Source organism: Panthera onca, chromosome C1, assembly GCF_046562875.1.
Source record: "Panthera onca isolate mPanOnc1 chromosome C1, mPanOnc1 haplotype 2, whole genome shotgun sequence".
NCBI lineage: Eukaryota > Metazoa > Chordata > Mammalia > Carnivora > Felidae > Panthera > Panthera onca.
The window spans coordinates 200014311-200028861 of record NC_138346.1 but is presented as its reverse complement, the minus strand read 5'-3'; the positions used below and the strand labels follow the sequence as shown (position 1 = coordinate 200028861).

Genomic DNA, 14551 nt, shown 5'->3' with positions numbered 1-14551 from the left:
GGAAAATTACTTATCAATAAAAAGAAAAAAACTTGATACACACGACTTACATGAACCTCCAGAGAATTACGTTGAGCAAAAGACAATACAAAAATGTACTTATATAACATCTTTGAAATGACAAAATTTTAGGAACAGGAAAGAGATTCGTGAGGTTGTTAGGCACTGAGTAGCAGGGAAGCAGATGTGGTTACAAAAGGGCAATATGAGGGACCTTTGTGATGGAATCATTCAGTGTCTTGACTGTGATGACAGATAAAAGAACCTTTAGGGGCTTCTGGGTGACTCAGTCAGTGAGGTGACCAATGACCAACCAATGACCAACTCTTGATTTTTGTCTCAGGTCATGATCTCGTGGTTCGTGGGTTCAAGCACCACAATGGGCTCTTTGCTAACAGTGTGGAGCCTGCTTGGGATTTTCTGTCTCTCTGCCCCTCCCCTGCTTACTCTCTCTCTCTCTCAAAATAAATAAATAAACACTAAAAAAAAAAAAAAAAAGAACCTATGAAAGTGACTAAATTGTATAGGACTTAATCCACATACATCCACAAATGAATACAAGTCAACAAATACAAGTAAAACTGGGTAAATATGAATGAGACTGGTGGATTATATCAGGGTCAATATCCTGATTGTCATATTGCACAACAGTTTTGCAAAATGTTACCACTGGAGAAAGCTAGGCAAAGTATACAAGAGATCTCTGTATGTTATTTTTTTTTTTTAATTTTTTTTTTCAACGTTTTTTATTTATTTTTGGGACAGAGAGAGACAGAGCATGAACGGGGGAGGGGCAGAGAGAGAGGGAGACACAGAATCAGAAACAGGCTCCAGGCTCCGAGCCATCGGCCCAGAGCCTGACGCGGGGCTCGAACTCACGGACTGCCAGATCGTGACCTGGCTGAAGTCGGAGGCTTAACCGACTGCGCCACCCAGGCGCCCCTGTATGTTATTTTTTTTTAATTAAAAAAATTATTTATTTATTTTGAGAGAGAGAGAGAGAGAGAGAGAGAGAGGGAGGAAGGGACAGAGAGAGGGGGAGAAAGAAAATCCCAGCACAGAGCTCAACACAAGGCTGAAACTCACAAACCAAGAGATCATGACCTGAGCCAAAGTCTGACACTTAGCCCACTTAGCCACCCAGGTGTTCCACTCTGTATTATAATTTCTTATAACTGCAAATAAATCTACAATTATCTCAATTTTTAAAATTGGGGAAAAAAAATTCTCAGCAGTAAATGAAAAGCCCTTCTAAAGATGGCCCAAAGGGGGCGCCTGAGTGGCTCAGTCAGTTAAGTGTCTGACATCAGCTCAGGTCATGAGCTCCAGGATCACAAGTTCCATCCCCGCATTGGGCTCTCTGCTGTCAGCATGGAGCCTGCTTCTGATCCTCTGTCACCCCCTCTCTCTGCCCCTCCCCTGCTTGCACCCACTCTCTCTTTGAAAAATAAATAAACATTTTAAAATAAATAAATAAAATAAAGATGACCCAAAGCTCAGGAGCCATAAAATACTTGACATGTTCAATTACATGAAAATAAAAATGTCTGACAAATAAATAAAATTTTTAAAAAAACAAAAATAAAATGTCTGCATGGCAACAAACATAATAAAGGACAAAAAGACAAACTAGCAAAAATATATGCAATATATATATCAAAGACAAAGAACTAATTTCTTTTACATATAAAAAATACTTAGACATCAATAGGCACCCAACCACCCAAAAGAAAAATTGCAAAAAACAAAACAAAACAAAAAAACCCCAAAAAAAAACACAGCACAAGAAATTCAAATAGTTCTTAAAGTAATGAAATTACTTTTATTCTCATTCACAATAAAAACACAGATTAAAACTATTTATTCCTCCTCTGGCAATGATGAAAAAGTTTTACATGTACTCTGAAAATTTTATGGATAGTCATTTCATCTGTTGTTGGAGTGGGGGGAATATAAATTTGTTAGAGGTCTCTATACAGGGCTACTTAGCAGTATCTACCAAAATTAGAAAAACATATATTGTTTTGACCCCACAGTTCCATGTTTAGCAATTTATATTACAGTTGAACTTCTATGTAAAAATAATACTGTACATACAAGGAATATCAGCCTAAATGTCCATCAAAAGTGATACAGTTAAATAAATCAGGGTATAACCACAATGAAATACACTGAAAAAGAGTAAGACTTATGAAAATATTAAGCTAAATGAAAGAATCCAGAGGTACCTGGCTGGCCCAATTGGAAGAGCTGTAACCCTTTTTTGTTTTGTTTTGTTTTTGTTTTTGTTTTTTTGGAAGGCAGGAGGTTTATTTTACACCAGAGGGGCTCAGAGGAGATCACTCTCCGAGGTCTGAGCTGGAAGAGCTGTAACTCTTAATCTCAGGGTCATGGGTTCGAGCCCCATGTTGGGTGTAGAAATTACTTAAATAAAACTTTTTAAAAATTAAACAAAATAAATAAAAGAAAGAATCCTGTCACAAAAGACATGTTGTATCATTCCATTTATATGAAATGTCCAGAACAGACACACCTATCAAGACAAGAAAGTGGATTAGTGGTTGCCAGGGCTGAAGCGTAAGGGAGAAGAATACGGATTGACTGCTAATGGTAAAGGGTTTATTTCAGGAGGGGACAAAATAATCTGAAATTAGATTATGGTGATGGTTGGTTGCATAACCCTGAATGTATAAAAAAGCCATTGAACTGTACATCTGATAATGGTGAATTGTATGATAATGTCAATGACATCTCAATAAAGCTGTTTTTAAAAAATGAAAAAACTCATGAAAGGACCTCTAAAATACACTGTTCATTGAAAATCCAAAGTACAGAATAGTGAGAATAATTTGTTATCATCTATTAAAAGACATATAACTGTAAATGCATAAATTATTCCTGGAAAGATAAATAAGAAACTGATAACAGCAGTTATCTTGGTAGGGAAGGGAACGGTAGTATCTGGGTGGCCTATGGGACCAAGGTGGGAGAAGATTTACTTTTCATCATATACCCTAAATTCTGTACCATGTGTATATGCTACCTATGAAAAAAAGAATTAAAGTAGTATTTGGTTTGTTTCCTCTGAAAAAATAGGTAGTTCTGACAACTTTTTAAAATATAACAAAAAATACAGCAGTAGCAACAAAAACGAATTTAACCTATATCTCATACCTTATAAAAAAGCAAACTCAAAACTGATCATACACTTAAAATTAAAAATGTAAAACTATAAAACTTTTAGAAGAAAATATATAAGGAAAAAAAATCTTCATAACTTTGGGTCAGGACAGAGTTCTTACATGTAACACCAAAAGCATAATCCACAAAAGAAAGAAATTGAGGAGTGCCTGGTGGCTCAGTCGTTTAAGTGTATAACTTCGGCTCAGGTTGTGATCTCATGATTTGTGAGTTCCAGCCCCGCATTGGACTCTGCACTAATAGTGCGGAGCCTGCTTGGGATTCTCTCTCTCCCTCTTTCTCTGCCTCTCCCTACTCTCTCTCTCTCTCAAAATAAATAAACTTTGTGAAAAAAAAAAGAAAGAAATTGATAAAGCGAACTTCACCAAAATGTAAACTCCTGCTCCATAAAAGAAAATAAAGACATGTCATACATGAAGAGAAAATATTAAAAATCACATATCTGACAAATAACTTGTATCCAGGTTATATAAAGAACTCTCAAAATTCAACAAGAAAAGTAACAATGCAATTAAAAAATGGACAAAAGATCTGAACAGACCCTATGCCTTAAGAAGATATGCAGATGACAAACACATGAAAAGATATTCAATATCATTAGTCATCTGGGGAATGCAATGAGGGAAATGAATAACCATTAAATACTATTAGAATAATTTAAAATTTTTATTTTTAAATTTTTTTTTTAAGGTTTTATTTATTTTTGAGACAGAGAGAGACAGAGCATGAACAGGGGAGGGGCAGAGAGAGAAGGAGACACAGAATCGGAAGCAGGCTCCAGGCTCTGAGCCATCAGCCCAGAGCCCGACGCGGGGCTCGAGCTCACGGACCGAGAGATCGTGACCTGAGCTGGAGTCGGAGGCTTAACCGACTGAGCCACCCAGGCGCCCCTTTAAAAATTTTAAAAATAGACAAGTGCTGGAGAGGATGTTGAGCAACTGAAATCATCATACATTTCTGTGTGAATGTAAAATGGTGCAATCTCTTTAGAAAACAGTTTACAGTTTCTTATAAAGTGAAGTATATATTTATCATATGACCCAGAAATCCCACTCCTAAGGTATTTACTAAAGAAATGAAAACTTCTATTCACACAAAAATTGGTGTGTGAATGTTTACAGCAACATTATTAATAACTGTCCAAAACTGGAAAAATAGATTGTCCTTCAACTGGTGAATGGATAAACTATAAATATATATCTATATAACGGAGTACTACTCAGCAATAGTAAGAAAGAACTACAGACACATGCAACAACAAGGATAATCAAATGCATATGCTAAGTGAAAGTGGCAAGACAAAAGGCTACTTACTATATGATTCCATTTATATGACACTCTGGAAAAGGCAAAGCTATATGGATGGAGAGGACAGATTAGTGGTTGCCAGTGGCTTGGAGTGGGTTAGGGTTTGACTACAAAGGAGCAGCACGAAGAAAATTCTGGGGATGGTGGAACTTTTAGGGAGCAGTGTTATGGTGCTTACATGAAAGTGTGCATTGTCACAACTCATAGAACTGCACTCCCAAAAGGGTGGGTTTTTTGGTACGTAAATTTAAAAGCAAAACATCATAACCATTCTGAAATGGTCAATGACTCCATTTCCAAATCACCTGTTTACTGACAACTTTCATCAAGTCCAATTGTGGATGATACTGACCAAGCACAATGCCATGAAGTGACTGTAAATAACCTAAATTCTGTTATGTAATATACCATGGTTGCCTTTGGGCTACTCAAATTTCTAACTCTCACTTAGTTGGAATGCCATGAAATAGGGAAGTACTACTGTGTAAAAACAGAGGCATCAATTGTGGGACAGTTTGAGAGAACAATTGTAACAGTAAACCCTTACTAGCACCTACTATGTGGAAATCACATGCTACGGGATTTACGAAATTAAGTCCAGAAAGTCCATGCCCCAGTAATCTACAGTAAAACTTACTTCATAATTTTATCAAAACAAGATTGTGTGGCTGGGAGTTCAATTAAATACCAAGTCTCTCCTCCCTCCTCCTCACCAGTTACATTTAAACTATGGGTGACAGGCTGAGGATAACAGCCCTAGCTGCTTTTCCTTTTAACAGCTTGTGCCTCAAACAGAAATCCAGTTGCAACCCTATCATTGTACTATGAGGTTCTGATTTTTCAGAGGGTTAGGAGATGGGGGGAGGGGGTCACACCTTGTAGTAATTATAAGACCATGGCCTTTTCTAGACATCTGTTTCATTAGCCATTTTTTTTTAAAGTAGGCTTCATGCCCAGCACAGAGTCCAACACGGAGCTTGAACTCATGACCCTGAGATCAAGACCTGAGCTGCGATCAAGTCAGACACTAAAAGACTGCACCACCCAGGCACCCCAACAGATATTTTTTTATATTTTATTTTGGGGGGCACCTGGCTGGCTCAGTTAGAAGAGCATGAAACTCGATGTTGGGGTTGTGAGTTCGAGCCCCACCTGGAGTGTAGAGATTACTTAAATAAAACTTAAAAAAAAAAAAAAAAAAGTTTTCACAAGGGGTGCCTGGGTGGCTCCGTCGGTACAGCATCCGACTTTTGATTTCAGCTCAGGTCATGATCTCACGGTTTGTGGGTTCCAGCCCCATGCTGGAATCTGAGCTGACAGTGCGGAGCCTACTTCGAATTTGCTCTTTCTCTCCCTGTCCCTCCCCTGTTCTCTCTCTCTCTCCTTCTCTGAAAATAAACTTTATTTTTTTTAAATTTTGTTTAATGGTTATTTATTTCTGAGACAGAGAGAGACAGAGCATGAATGGGGGAGGGGCAGAGAGAGAGGGAGACCCAGAATCTGAAGCAGGCTCCAGGCTCTGAGCACAGAGCCCGACACGGGGCTGGAACTCACAGACCGTGAGATCATGACTGAGCCGAAGTCAGAAGCTCAACCGACTGAGCCATCCAGGCACCCCAGAAAATAAACTTTAAAAAAAAGTTTTAAAAAATAGTTTAAGTAATCTCTACACCCAACATTGGGGCTCAAACTTACAACCCTGAGATCAAGAGTCGCATGTTCTTTGGACTGAACCAGTCCAAAATATATATACATATATGTATATATATATATATTTTTTAAGTGAAGAGAATAGGGGAATAGAAGAACAGATTGTCTTTAAAACCCTTTCACTTCTGAAATGTTTAGGAATTATTTAAACCAAATAGTGGAGTAAAGGGGACTACCAGGCTGATGGCATAAAAGCCCTATCACTGTGGTACAGGACTTAAATGACTGGGTTTTCTGTTTCTTTCCTCATTGGCTTCTAGACGTATCTAAATGAGCTCAAATTTCCCAGCCTTAAAAAAAAAAAATCCATTAATTGCATTCTGTAAAACTTGAGAGGAACATTTCTTTCCATTAGTTTTTTTTGACTAGTTTGATTCTGTTTAGGTGGTCTTGGCTTAACAGAAAGGCAATACAGTACAGTGGTCAAGGGACAGACTCTGGTGGCAATGTCTGGGTTCAAATACCAACTCTGCCACTTATTAATCAGCTTTACGTCCTTGAGCAAGTTATTCTAATCTCTTTATACCTCAGTTTCCTCATGTGAAAAATGCAGTTATTCATAAAGTATATCTCATGGGACTGTTGTGACAGTACATTGAATTTATGTATAGAAAGCACTTAGAAGAGTGCCTGGCACATGAAAAGTACAAATAAACATATTTGCTAATATTATAATATATATGCTCCTCTCTTCTAAATCTTAGTTATAAAAATCAGTGCATTAAAGCTAAAGGTTTTCAACCATTGTAGTATGTGTTGGTGGCATCCTATAACCATTTTTATGACTTCAGATATTAAAAAAAAAAAAAAGTGGGGTTCCTGGGTGATCAGTCAGTTAAGCATCAGACTCTTGATTCTGGCTAGGGTCATGGTCTCAAGGTTTGGGAGTTCCTGCCCCACATTGGGATCTGTGCTGACACTGCAGAGCCTGCTTGGGATGGGATTTTCTCTCAAAATAAATAAATAAGCTTTGAAAAAAAAAAAAACTTAAAAAACAATACAAAAAAAAAAGTGACTGCAAAAAAATGGTCGTGGTAAATGGTCAAAAGGAGGCTGATGAGGGTCCTATGGCACAGGGAAGGCCCAAGTCAGGAGGGTTGGGTATCATACTACTTCTTCCACAGAGTTATAGGAGCTCCCTTTGACCAAATTTTCTACATCTATAATTAAGAGTGGGATCCGAATTCTTAAGTCCTTACACCTCTAACAATTAATGTAAGATTTTAGATTAAGTCCATATGTACAGATTTCAGTTTGTCTTCTGCCGCTGGCACACCTATTTCACAATACAGACTGATAAACACTGGTTGTGTATAGTCTCCAAAGTATTTTGGGGCTTTCCATGAAGACGTCAGGTCAAAAGTAATACGTTCCATGTTCAGATCTTCTCTAACACAATGATTTTCTGATCAGGTACTTTGAAACACTATTATGATAATTCAATGCTAGAGCTACATATGAGTGAAATAAGTACCTTTTGCAAATGTAGATGAGAATGTTAACTCAAGAATAAATTGTCATTAATTAAACCATCAAGTATTTTGAAATGGTGTCATGGGAATGCTTTACTTCATAATTTGGGGTAAGTTTTGATCACCTGTATATAGTAGAGGCACTTGAAAATAGTATAAGCTAACCCTTTGGGGGAAAAAAAACAGTAGTTTCAACTAAGTTACCCCAATTTCCCTAATCATCTAGTTCATGTTGCAATTAATTGTAAAGTTAATCCAATTTAAGTCCTTGTTCTTCAAATTGGTCTTTTGTGACCTCCTAAATTTAAAATTAAATATATCTTTCTCCATTGTAAGGAAAAGTTCTAATCAGGTCCCATTTTTAGATCTTGAATATCTATGCTTATTTATTTATTTATTTATTTTTAATTTTTTTTAACGTTTATTTATTTTTGAGACAGAGAGAGACAGAGCATGAATGGGGGAGGGTCAGAGAGAGGGAGACACAGAATCCGAAACAGGCTCCGGGCTCTGAGCTGTCAGCACAGGGGCCCGATGTGGGGCTCGAACTCACGGACCGCGAGATCGTGACCTGAGCCGAAGTCGGCGCTCAACCGACTGAGCCACCCAGGCGCCCCTCTATGCTTATTTAAAAACAAAGAAATTTAGCTCTCAAATACTACACTATATAAGTACCCTAGCAAGTTATAGTACTTGGTATTAATAGAAATCTTAAGGAGGAGGGGGTGCTTTCATTCAATATGTTTTGTTTAACTGTTACTTCTATTTTGTTGATGGGCAAACTGAGATATGGAAAGGAATTCACTTAGAAAAGTAGACAAAATTAGTCAAACACATACAAGGTTTGACTGGGGATGGGCCACTTAGTTCCATGTGTTTTCAGGCAAGGTACTTAAACTCTCTGAACCAATTTCCTTATCTGCACAATGGGACTGACAATATCTAACTCGTGGAGTTGTGAGAATTAAATAATATAACACTTGAAAGTGCTTACGGGGGCACCTGGGTGGCTCAGTCGGTTAAGCGGCCGACTTCGGCTCAGGTCATGATCTCGCGGTCTGTGAGTTCAAGCCCCGCGTGGGGCTCTCTGCTGACAGCTCAGAGCCTGGAGCCTGCTTCGGATATTGTGTCTCCTTCTCTCTCTGCCCCTCCCCCACTCATGCTCTGTCTCTCTCTGTCAAAAATAAACATTAAAAAAAAAAAATCTACTCCTGAAATCTTGCTGCACTATATGCTAACTGACTTGGATGTAAATTAAAAAAAAAAAAAAAAAAAAATTAGGGGCGCCTGGGTGGCTCAGTCGGTTGGGTGGCCGACTTTGGCCCAGGTCATAATCTCGCGGTCCGTGAGTTCGAGCCCCACGCCGGGCTCTGTGCTGACAGCTCAGAGCCTGGAGCCTGTTTCAGATTCTGTGTCTCCCTCTCTCTGACCCTCCCCCGTTCATGCTCTGTCTCTCTCTGTCTCAAAAATAAACAGACGTTAAAAAATAATAATAATAAAAAAAGAAAGTGCTTACAATAGTGCCTGATTAATCTGTGTAGGTTTCAGTAAAAGATATTATTGAAGGGAAGTAACTGGTCCAGGTATCCCTGACATTCTTATCTAAAAGCAGCCATCTCCAATAAATGCTGATACTAAAAATATAGGATATAACTTATTTATCTGCAACTTTCTAAATGGCTTACTATATTGGGGTTGGGGGAGGGGGAGGAGAAGCGCTCCTTTAAAGGTTCCCTAACTGGTGACATTCACTGTATTGATGTCAATACAGCCACAAGACTTGAAATAAAGTACTAAATTTGTAAGAATGTCCTTCTTGAGTTTGACGTTAAAGCAAAGATTCTAGAAGCATGTTTTCAAGGATATTATTAGCCAAGATCTCCTATTTGCTAGCACAGCAGGGTACTATATCAAAATTATGATCGAATCAATCATTGCTTCATGTGATCCTAAGCCTTCTTTGGACCTCAGCCTCTTTACCTATAAAACAGGAGTTTTACAAAGATTATCTTTCTGGGCCATCCTGTCCCCCTATCTCTAACATTCTTTTATTTGAGATGCAGAGATCTGTGCTCAATCAGGGGTTCAGTGGAATGGTATTTAAAGCACTTATCAAGTATATAACTGAGTTCAAACGGCTTCAACTTCACATCAGAGCTTTGTAAGAATGAAGCAGAAAACGAAGATGCTTGCATGTGGGCTTTCCTAGATAAAAGTATCTGACACAAGAAAAGCCTGCCAAAAGCCAAGCAGGCAGCGCGAAGGAAGGGTCGTCTTCCCCTGAATACATCCTTTACCACTCTGGATTCAGAGAATATGAGGAAAAAAACGGATCACTACATCTTTTCCAAACTCTCCCTTTCCTTTGGAGGCTGATCTCCCTGCAGCCATGGCCCCTTATACTCTCCGCTTTGGAGAGCTCGGGTTCTCACAGCCCTGTTCCTTCAGGTACTTCGGAGTCTCCAAGCCCTGATCCCGTCCCCACAGAAGCCCGTCTTCACTGCCCGCTGCCGTTCCTTCCAAACCCAAGTGGTCTCTGAGCGCTCCTGCCCCTCAGGAACCTAAGTCTTCGCTAATCTGTTTCTGAATCCTTAGGAGCCTGGGTCTTGACTGTCCCGCTTCTGTCTCTCAGGAGCCCAAGTCCTCATAGCTCCGCTTTTACCTTTCAGGAGCCCGTGTCTTCACGCCCCTTTCCATTCAGACCCTCTCCTCTTAAGAGTACGGGTCCTCATAATCCTGTTCCCCTCACATCGCTTTCCCTCAGGTGCCGGAGAACTCACATTCGTCCCGGTTCCCTAAGTCCCGTCTATAGCCCCGGTCCCCACAGCCGCGTCTTCTCCGAGCCCGGAGCCCCTTAGTCCCGTCCCAACAGCCTGATTCCTCGCACAACCCGGTATCCTCCACAACATAGTTCTTCAAACACTGACCCACTGTGGGTCTGGGTCCTGACTCCCTCCTCCCGCTCTTCTTCCTCAACTGCCAGGGCCCAAGACTCACAGGCAGCAGCGTCTATCTCCCCATGATATGCGGAGACTGCCCCAGTGAAGCGTTCGTCTCAGCAGCCGGTCCGACTGCTCGGCCCTCCCCGAGTACTTCCGGCACCGCTCCCCGCCTCCAACCCGGAAACGCGCGGCTCTTCCGGCCGGCGGGCGCGCGCCTCGCTTACGCATGCGCAGACTGCTCTCTGACACGTGGTCGCGGTCCTAGGCTGTTTCTCCGCTCCGGCGGTTGGGGTTTTTCTTGCTTGTGGTTGGGTGGCAGCGTGGGCGAACTCGTTGCCTTCTACCCCGGCGTTGCGATCCCTGCTCTTGCTGTTTCTTTCAGTCTCCGCGTATCGTATACGCTAGCACGGCCGATAATTGACGCCCTTGGATGTCTTACAGGTCGCCATTTTTAGTTGATTTAGTTGCCTTTATGGTCGTATCTAGACAGAGATACCACTTGGGACCGAAGCACCCCGTGGATAATCCCGTTGAACTCTAACAAGGGAATTGGCAGCACAAGAGCGTGGAGACGAGAGACGGGTTGTACCTATGGATTGGCAAATAGTATTAATTGAGCACTTACTGTCATCAAGGAACTTTGCTAAGCCTCTTAACTCCGATACATCATTTAATCTTTTTAAAAATTATTTGTTTTGAAATGGGGGAGGAGCAGAGAGGGAGAGAGAGAATCCCAAGCAGACTCCACATGAAGCCTGACGCTGGGCTTGATCCCACCACCCCCAAATCAGGACTTGAACCAATATCAAGACTCAGATGCTCAATCGACTGAGCCACCCAGGTGCCCCTATATCACGTAATCATTTAAAGAAAACCCCTGAGAGGGGCGCCCTAGTGGCCTAGTGAGTTAAGTGTGGGACTCTTGATCTCTGGTTTTGATCTCGGTTTGGTGAGTTACAGACCCCACGTGGGGCTCCTCGCTACTGATAACATGGAACCTGCTTGGGATTGTCTCTCCCTCTCTCTGCCCCTTTCTTGCTCTCTCTCCCTCTCTCTCTCAAAATAAAATTAAAAAAAAAAAAACAACTTTAAAATAAAATCCCTGAGAGATTAGGTAAGGTTCTAATAAGTGCAGTCTCAACTTGAACTCTCACTTAAAGCCTAATCCTGTCCTGTGTGTAACCATTAAACTGATGGTTTTAGTTTTTACATCACTTTGGGATAACATTTTTTACCTTATGCCAAGTGCTAGGCATGTAAGACCCAGTCCCAACCAATGTGATGTTCACACTAAAATGAAGAACCTGCAGACACAAACGAATATACAAAGGGCCATGACAGCCCAAAGTGAGCCATAGTAACTGCCTGCAGAAATCAGGAAGAGGTGTCCCCCACCTATATTGGTGCAGTAACCTAACCTTTTTTTTTTTTTTTTAAGCTTATTTAATTTACTTTTTAAGTTTATTTTTTAGTAATCTCTACATCCAGCACGGGGCTCAAACTCAGCCCCTAGATCGAGAGTCACAGGCTCTTTGAGCCAGCCAGCTGCCCTCCTTATCTTTACATCTTCTCATCCTTGGCCCACCAAACTCCCAATCACCTGCATTGCCACCAGATGCAAATTCTTAGATTCAAGGCCCCTTCACCATTAGGCTTCAAATGGCCTTCCTTAGCCTAATTTCCCTGCTACAGCTCTCTTCATTCTCCTAAGGATCTGGCACACTTTTTTCCCTACCACCCCATCTTTTTAAGACCAGTTTAAATGTACATTCACTCATTCAGCAAACAGTGCTCGTTGTGTGCCAAGCTTTTTGCTAGGTCCTGGGTATATATGCTAGTAGATACGACAGATAATAAATATCCTTGTTCTGAGAGTTTACAATCTGGAATGGGAAACAGACCATTAGAAAGTACACAAAAGTGTAAGAGAGAATACCAGATTTAACTAGCTGGGTGATCGAAAGCCCTGAGCTAAGGAAGGTTATTCAAGGACCAAGATGGCCAAGGTGGCTGGAATTTAATAAGTGATAGAGTGGCGGGTAGAGTTGGGAGAGGCAAGCAGGGCTCAGCTCAGGCAGGACTTTGTAGGCTATGGTGAGGACGTGAGGTTTTATTTATTGTGCAATGGGAAGCCATTGGAGTGTTGAAAGGGGGAGTGAAATAGTGATTTAATTTTTTAAATGTTTGTTTATTTTGGGGGCGCCTGGGTGGCTCAGTCGCTTGAGCATCCAACTTCGGCTCAGGTCATGATGTCACGGTCCGTGGGTTCGAGCCCGGCATCGGGCTCTGTGCTGACAGCTCAGAGCCTGGAGCCTGCTTTGGATTCTGTGTCTTCCTCTCTCTCTCTCTGTACCTCCTCCGCTCACACTTTGTCTCTCTCTCTGTCTCTCAAAAATAAATAAACATTAAAAAATTAAAAAATGAATGTTTATTTTTGAGAGGTGGGGGTTAGGGGCAGAGAGAGGGATACAGAAAATCCGAAGCGGGCCCTCGCTGTCAGTGCAAAGCCAGGTTTAGGGCTCGAACCCACAAACTGTGAGATAATGACCTGAGCTGCAGTCGGATGCTCAACTGACTGAGCCACCCAGGTGCCCCAAATAATGATTTGTTTTTAAGAGATGACTAGCGAATTGATTATAGGAGGAGCCCCCACCAAACACAACGGACAGTGCCCGTAGTTTACACTACAGGTCTGCTTTCTATTATTGCGTAGGAGCTTTTTATGTGACTTCCTTCTCTTGCAGCTTCTAACTTGTAGAGGTCAGGTACCTCTATATATTATTAAAATATGTTAAGGTGCTCACTTCGGCAACACATATACTAAAATTGGAACGACACAGAGAAGATTAGCATGTCCTCTGCACAAGGATGATACGCAAATTTGTGAAGCATTGAATATTTTTCACTGAATTTGATCACTGAATTCTGCTTCTGAAACCAGTATTGCACTGCATATTAACTTACTAAAATTTAAATTAAAAATAAATAAACTATTTTAAGGAGAGTAAAATGCCTGACAGTCTACATTTTTGTTTTAAAATGTAGGGGAGCCTGGGTGGCTCAGTCAGTTAAGTACTGGACTCTTGATTTCAGCTCAGGTCATGATCCCAGGGTCGTGAGATTGAGCCCCTACTGGAGATTCTGATTTCCTCTCTCTCTCTCTCTCCCCCCACCCCACTCGAGCATTCACACACTCTCTCTAAAAAAAAGTTTAAAATTAAAAAAAAAAAAAAAAATCTGTGTAGGGGCGCCTGGGTGGCTCAGTCAGTTGAGTATCCAACTTTGGCTCAGGTCGTGATCTCACACCTCGTGAGTTCCAGCCCCACATCGGGCTCTGTGCTGACAACTCGGAGCCTGGAGCCTGCTTCGGATTCTGTGTCCCTCTCTCATTCTGCCCCTTTCTCACTCATGCTCTCTCTCTCTCTCTCTCTCTCTCAAGAATAAATAAAACACTAAAAAAAAAAAATCTATGTATATGTACATAGGAAACAGTCTGGCAAGAGAAACACTAAACTGTTCATGGTAGTTTGGGGAAAACATTCTCACATTTCTGTACTGTTTCAGCATTTTTACAATTAGCACATACTGTTTTTATATTAAAACTGATGTGTGATTGATTCCATTTTTACGCCATTCTGGAAAAGGCAAAACTACAGGACCAGAGAAGAGCACTACTTACCAGGATTGGGATTAGGGGGAGAAGGTGACTACAAAAGGAGACAAAGGAGCTTTTGGGGGTGATAGAAATGTTTGATATTTGATTGACCTTGGTACCAGATACATGTCTATATGAGTTTGTTAAACCATATGATAAAAAAGGTATATTTATATATAAATTACATGTCAACAAACCTGACTTTAGAAAATGAAATATAGGGAGAAAATATAGAAAGCAAGGACAATTTTTTAAATAATTTA

The 14551-nt window shown here is 40.7% G+C and overlaps 1 protein-coding gene and 1 non-coding gene across 4 annotated transcripts in view; one reads left to right on the top strand and one right to left on the bottom strand.

Annotated features, from left to right (window-relative positions):
• TAF12 (TATA-box binding protein associated factor 12) overlaps positions 1-10821 on the bottom strand; it is a 32906-nt gene extending 22085 nt beyond the window's left edge. The window contains exon 1 of one of the 3 annotated variants that reach the window (XM_078452156.2): positions 10689-10821. Coding sequence is in view for 1 of the 3 variants with exons in the window: in XM_078452155.2 (XP_078308281.1) it covers positions 51-110 (60 nt within the window). In the remaining 2 variants the exon portion in view is untranslated. Of the gene's footprint in view, positions 1-50; positions 175-10688 lie in introns of those variants that run through there. The other 2 variants (XM_060624761.3, XM_078452155.2) reach the window with 2 other exon arrangements.
• Positions 10822-13429: 2608 nt separating this feature from the next.
• Positions 13430-13536, top strand: LOC132673955 (U6 spliceosomal RNA). Its single transcript, XR_009608288.2, has one exon. It is a non-coding gene; the product is annotated as a U6 spliceosomal RNA (small nuclear RNA).
• Positions 13537-14551: the final 1015 nt, after the last annotated feature.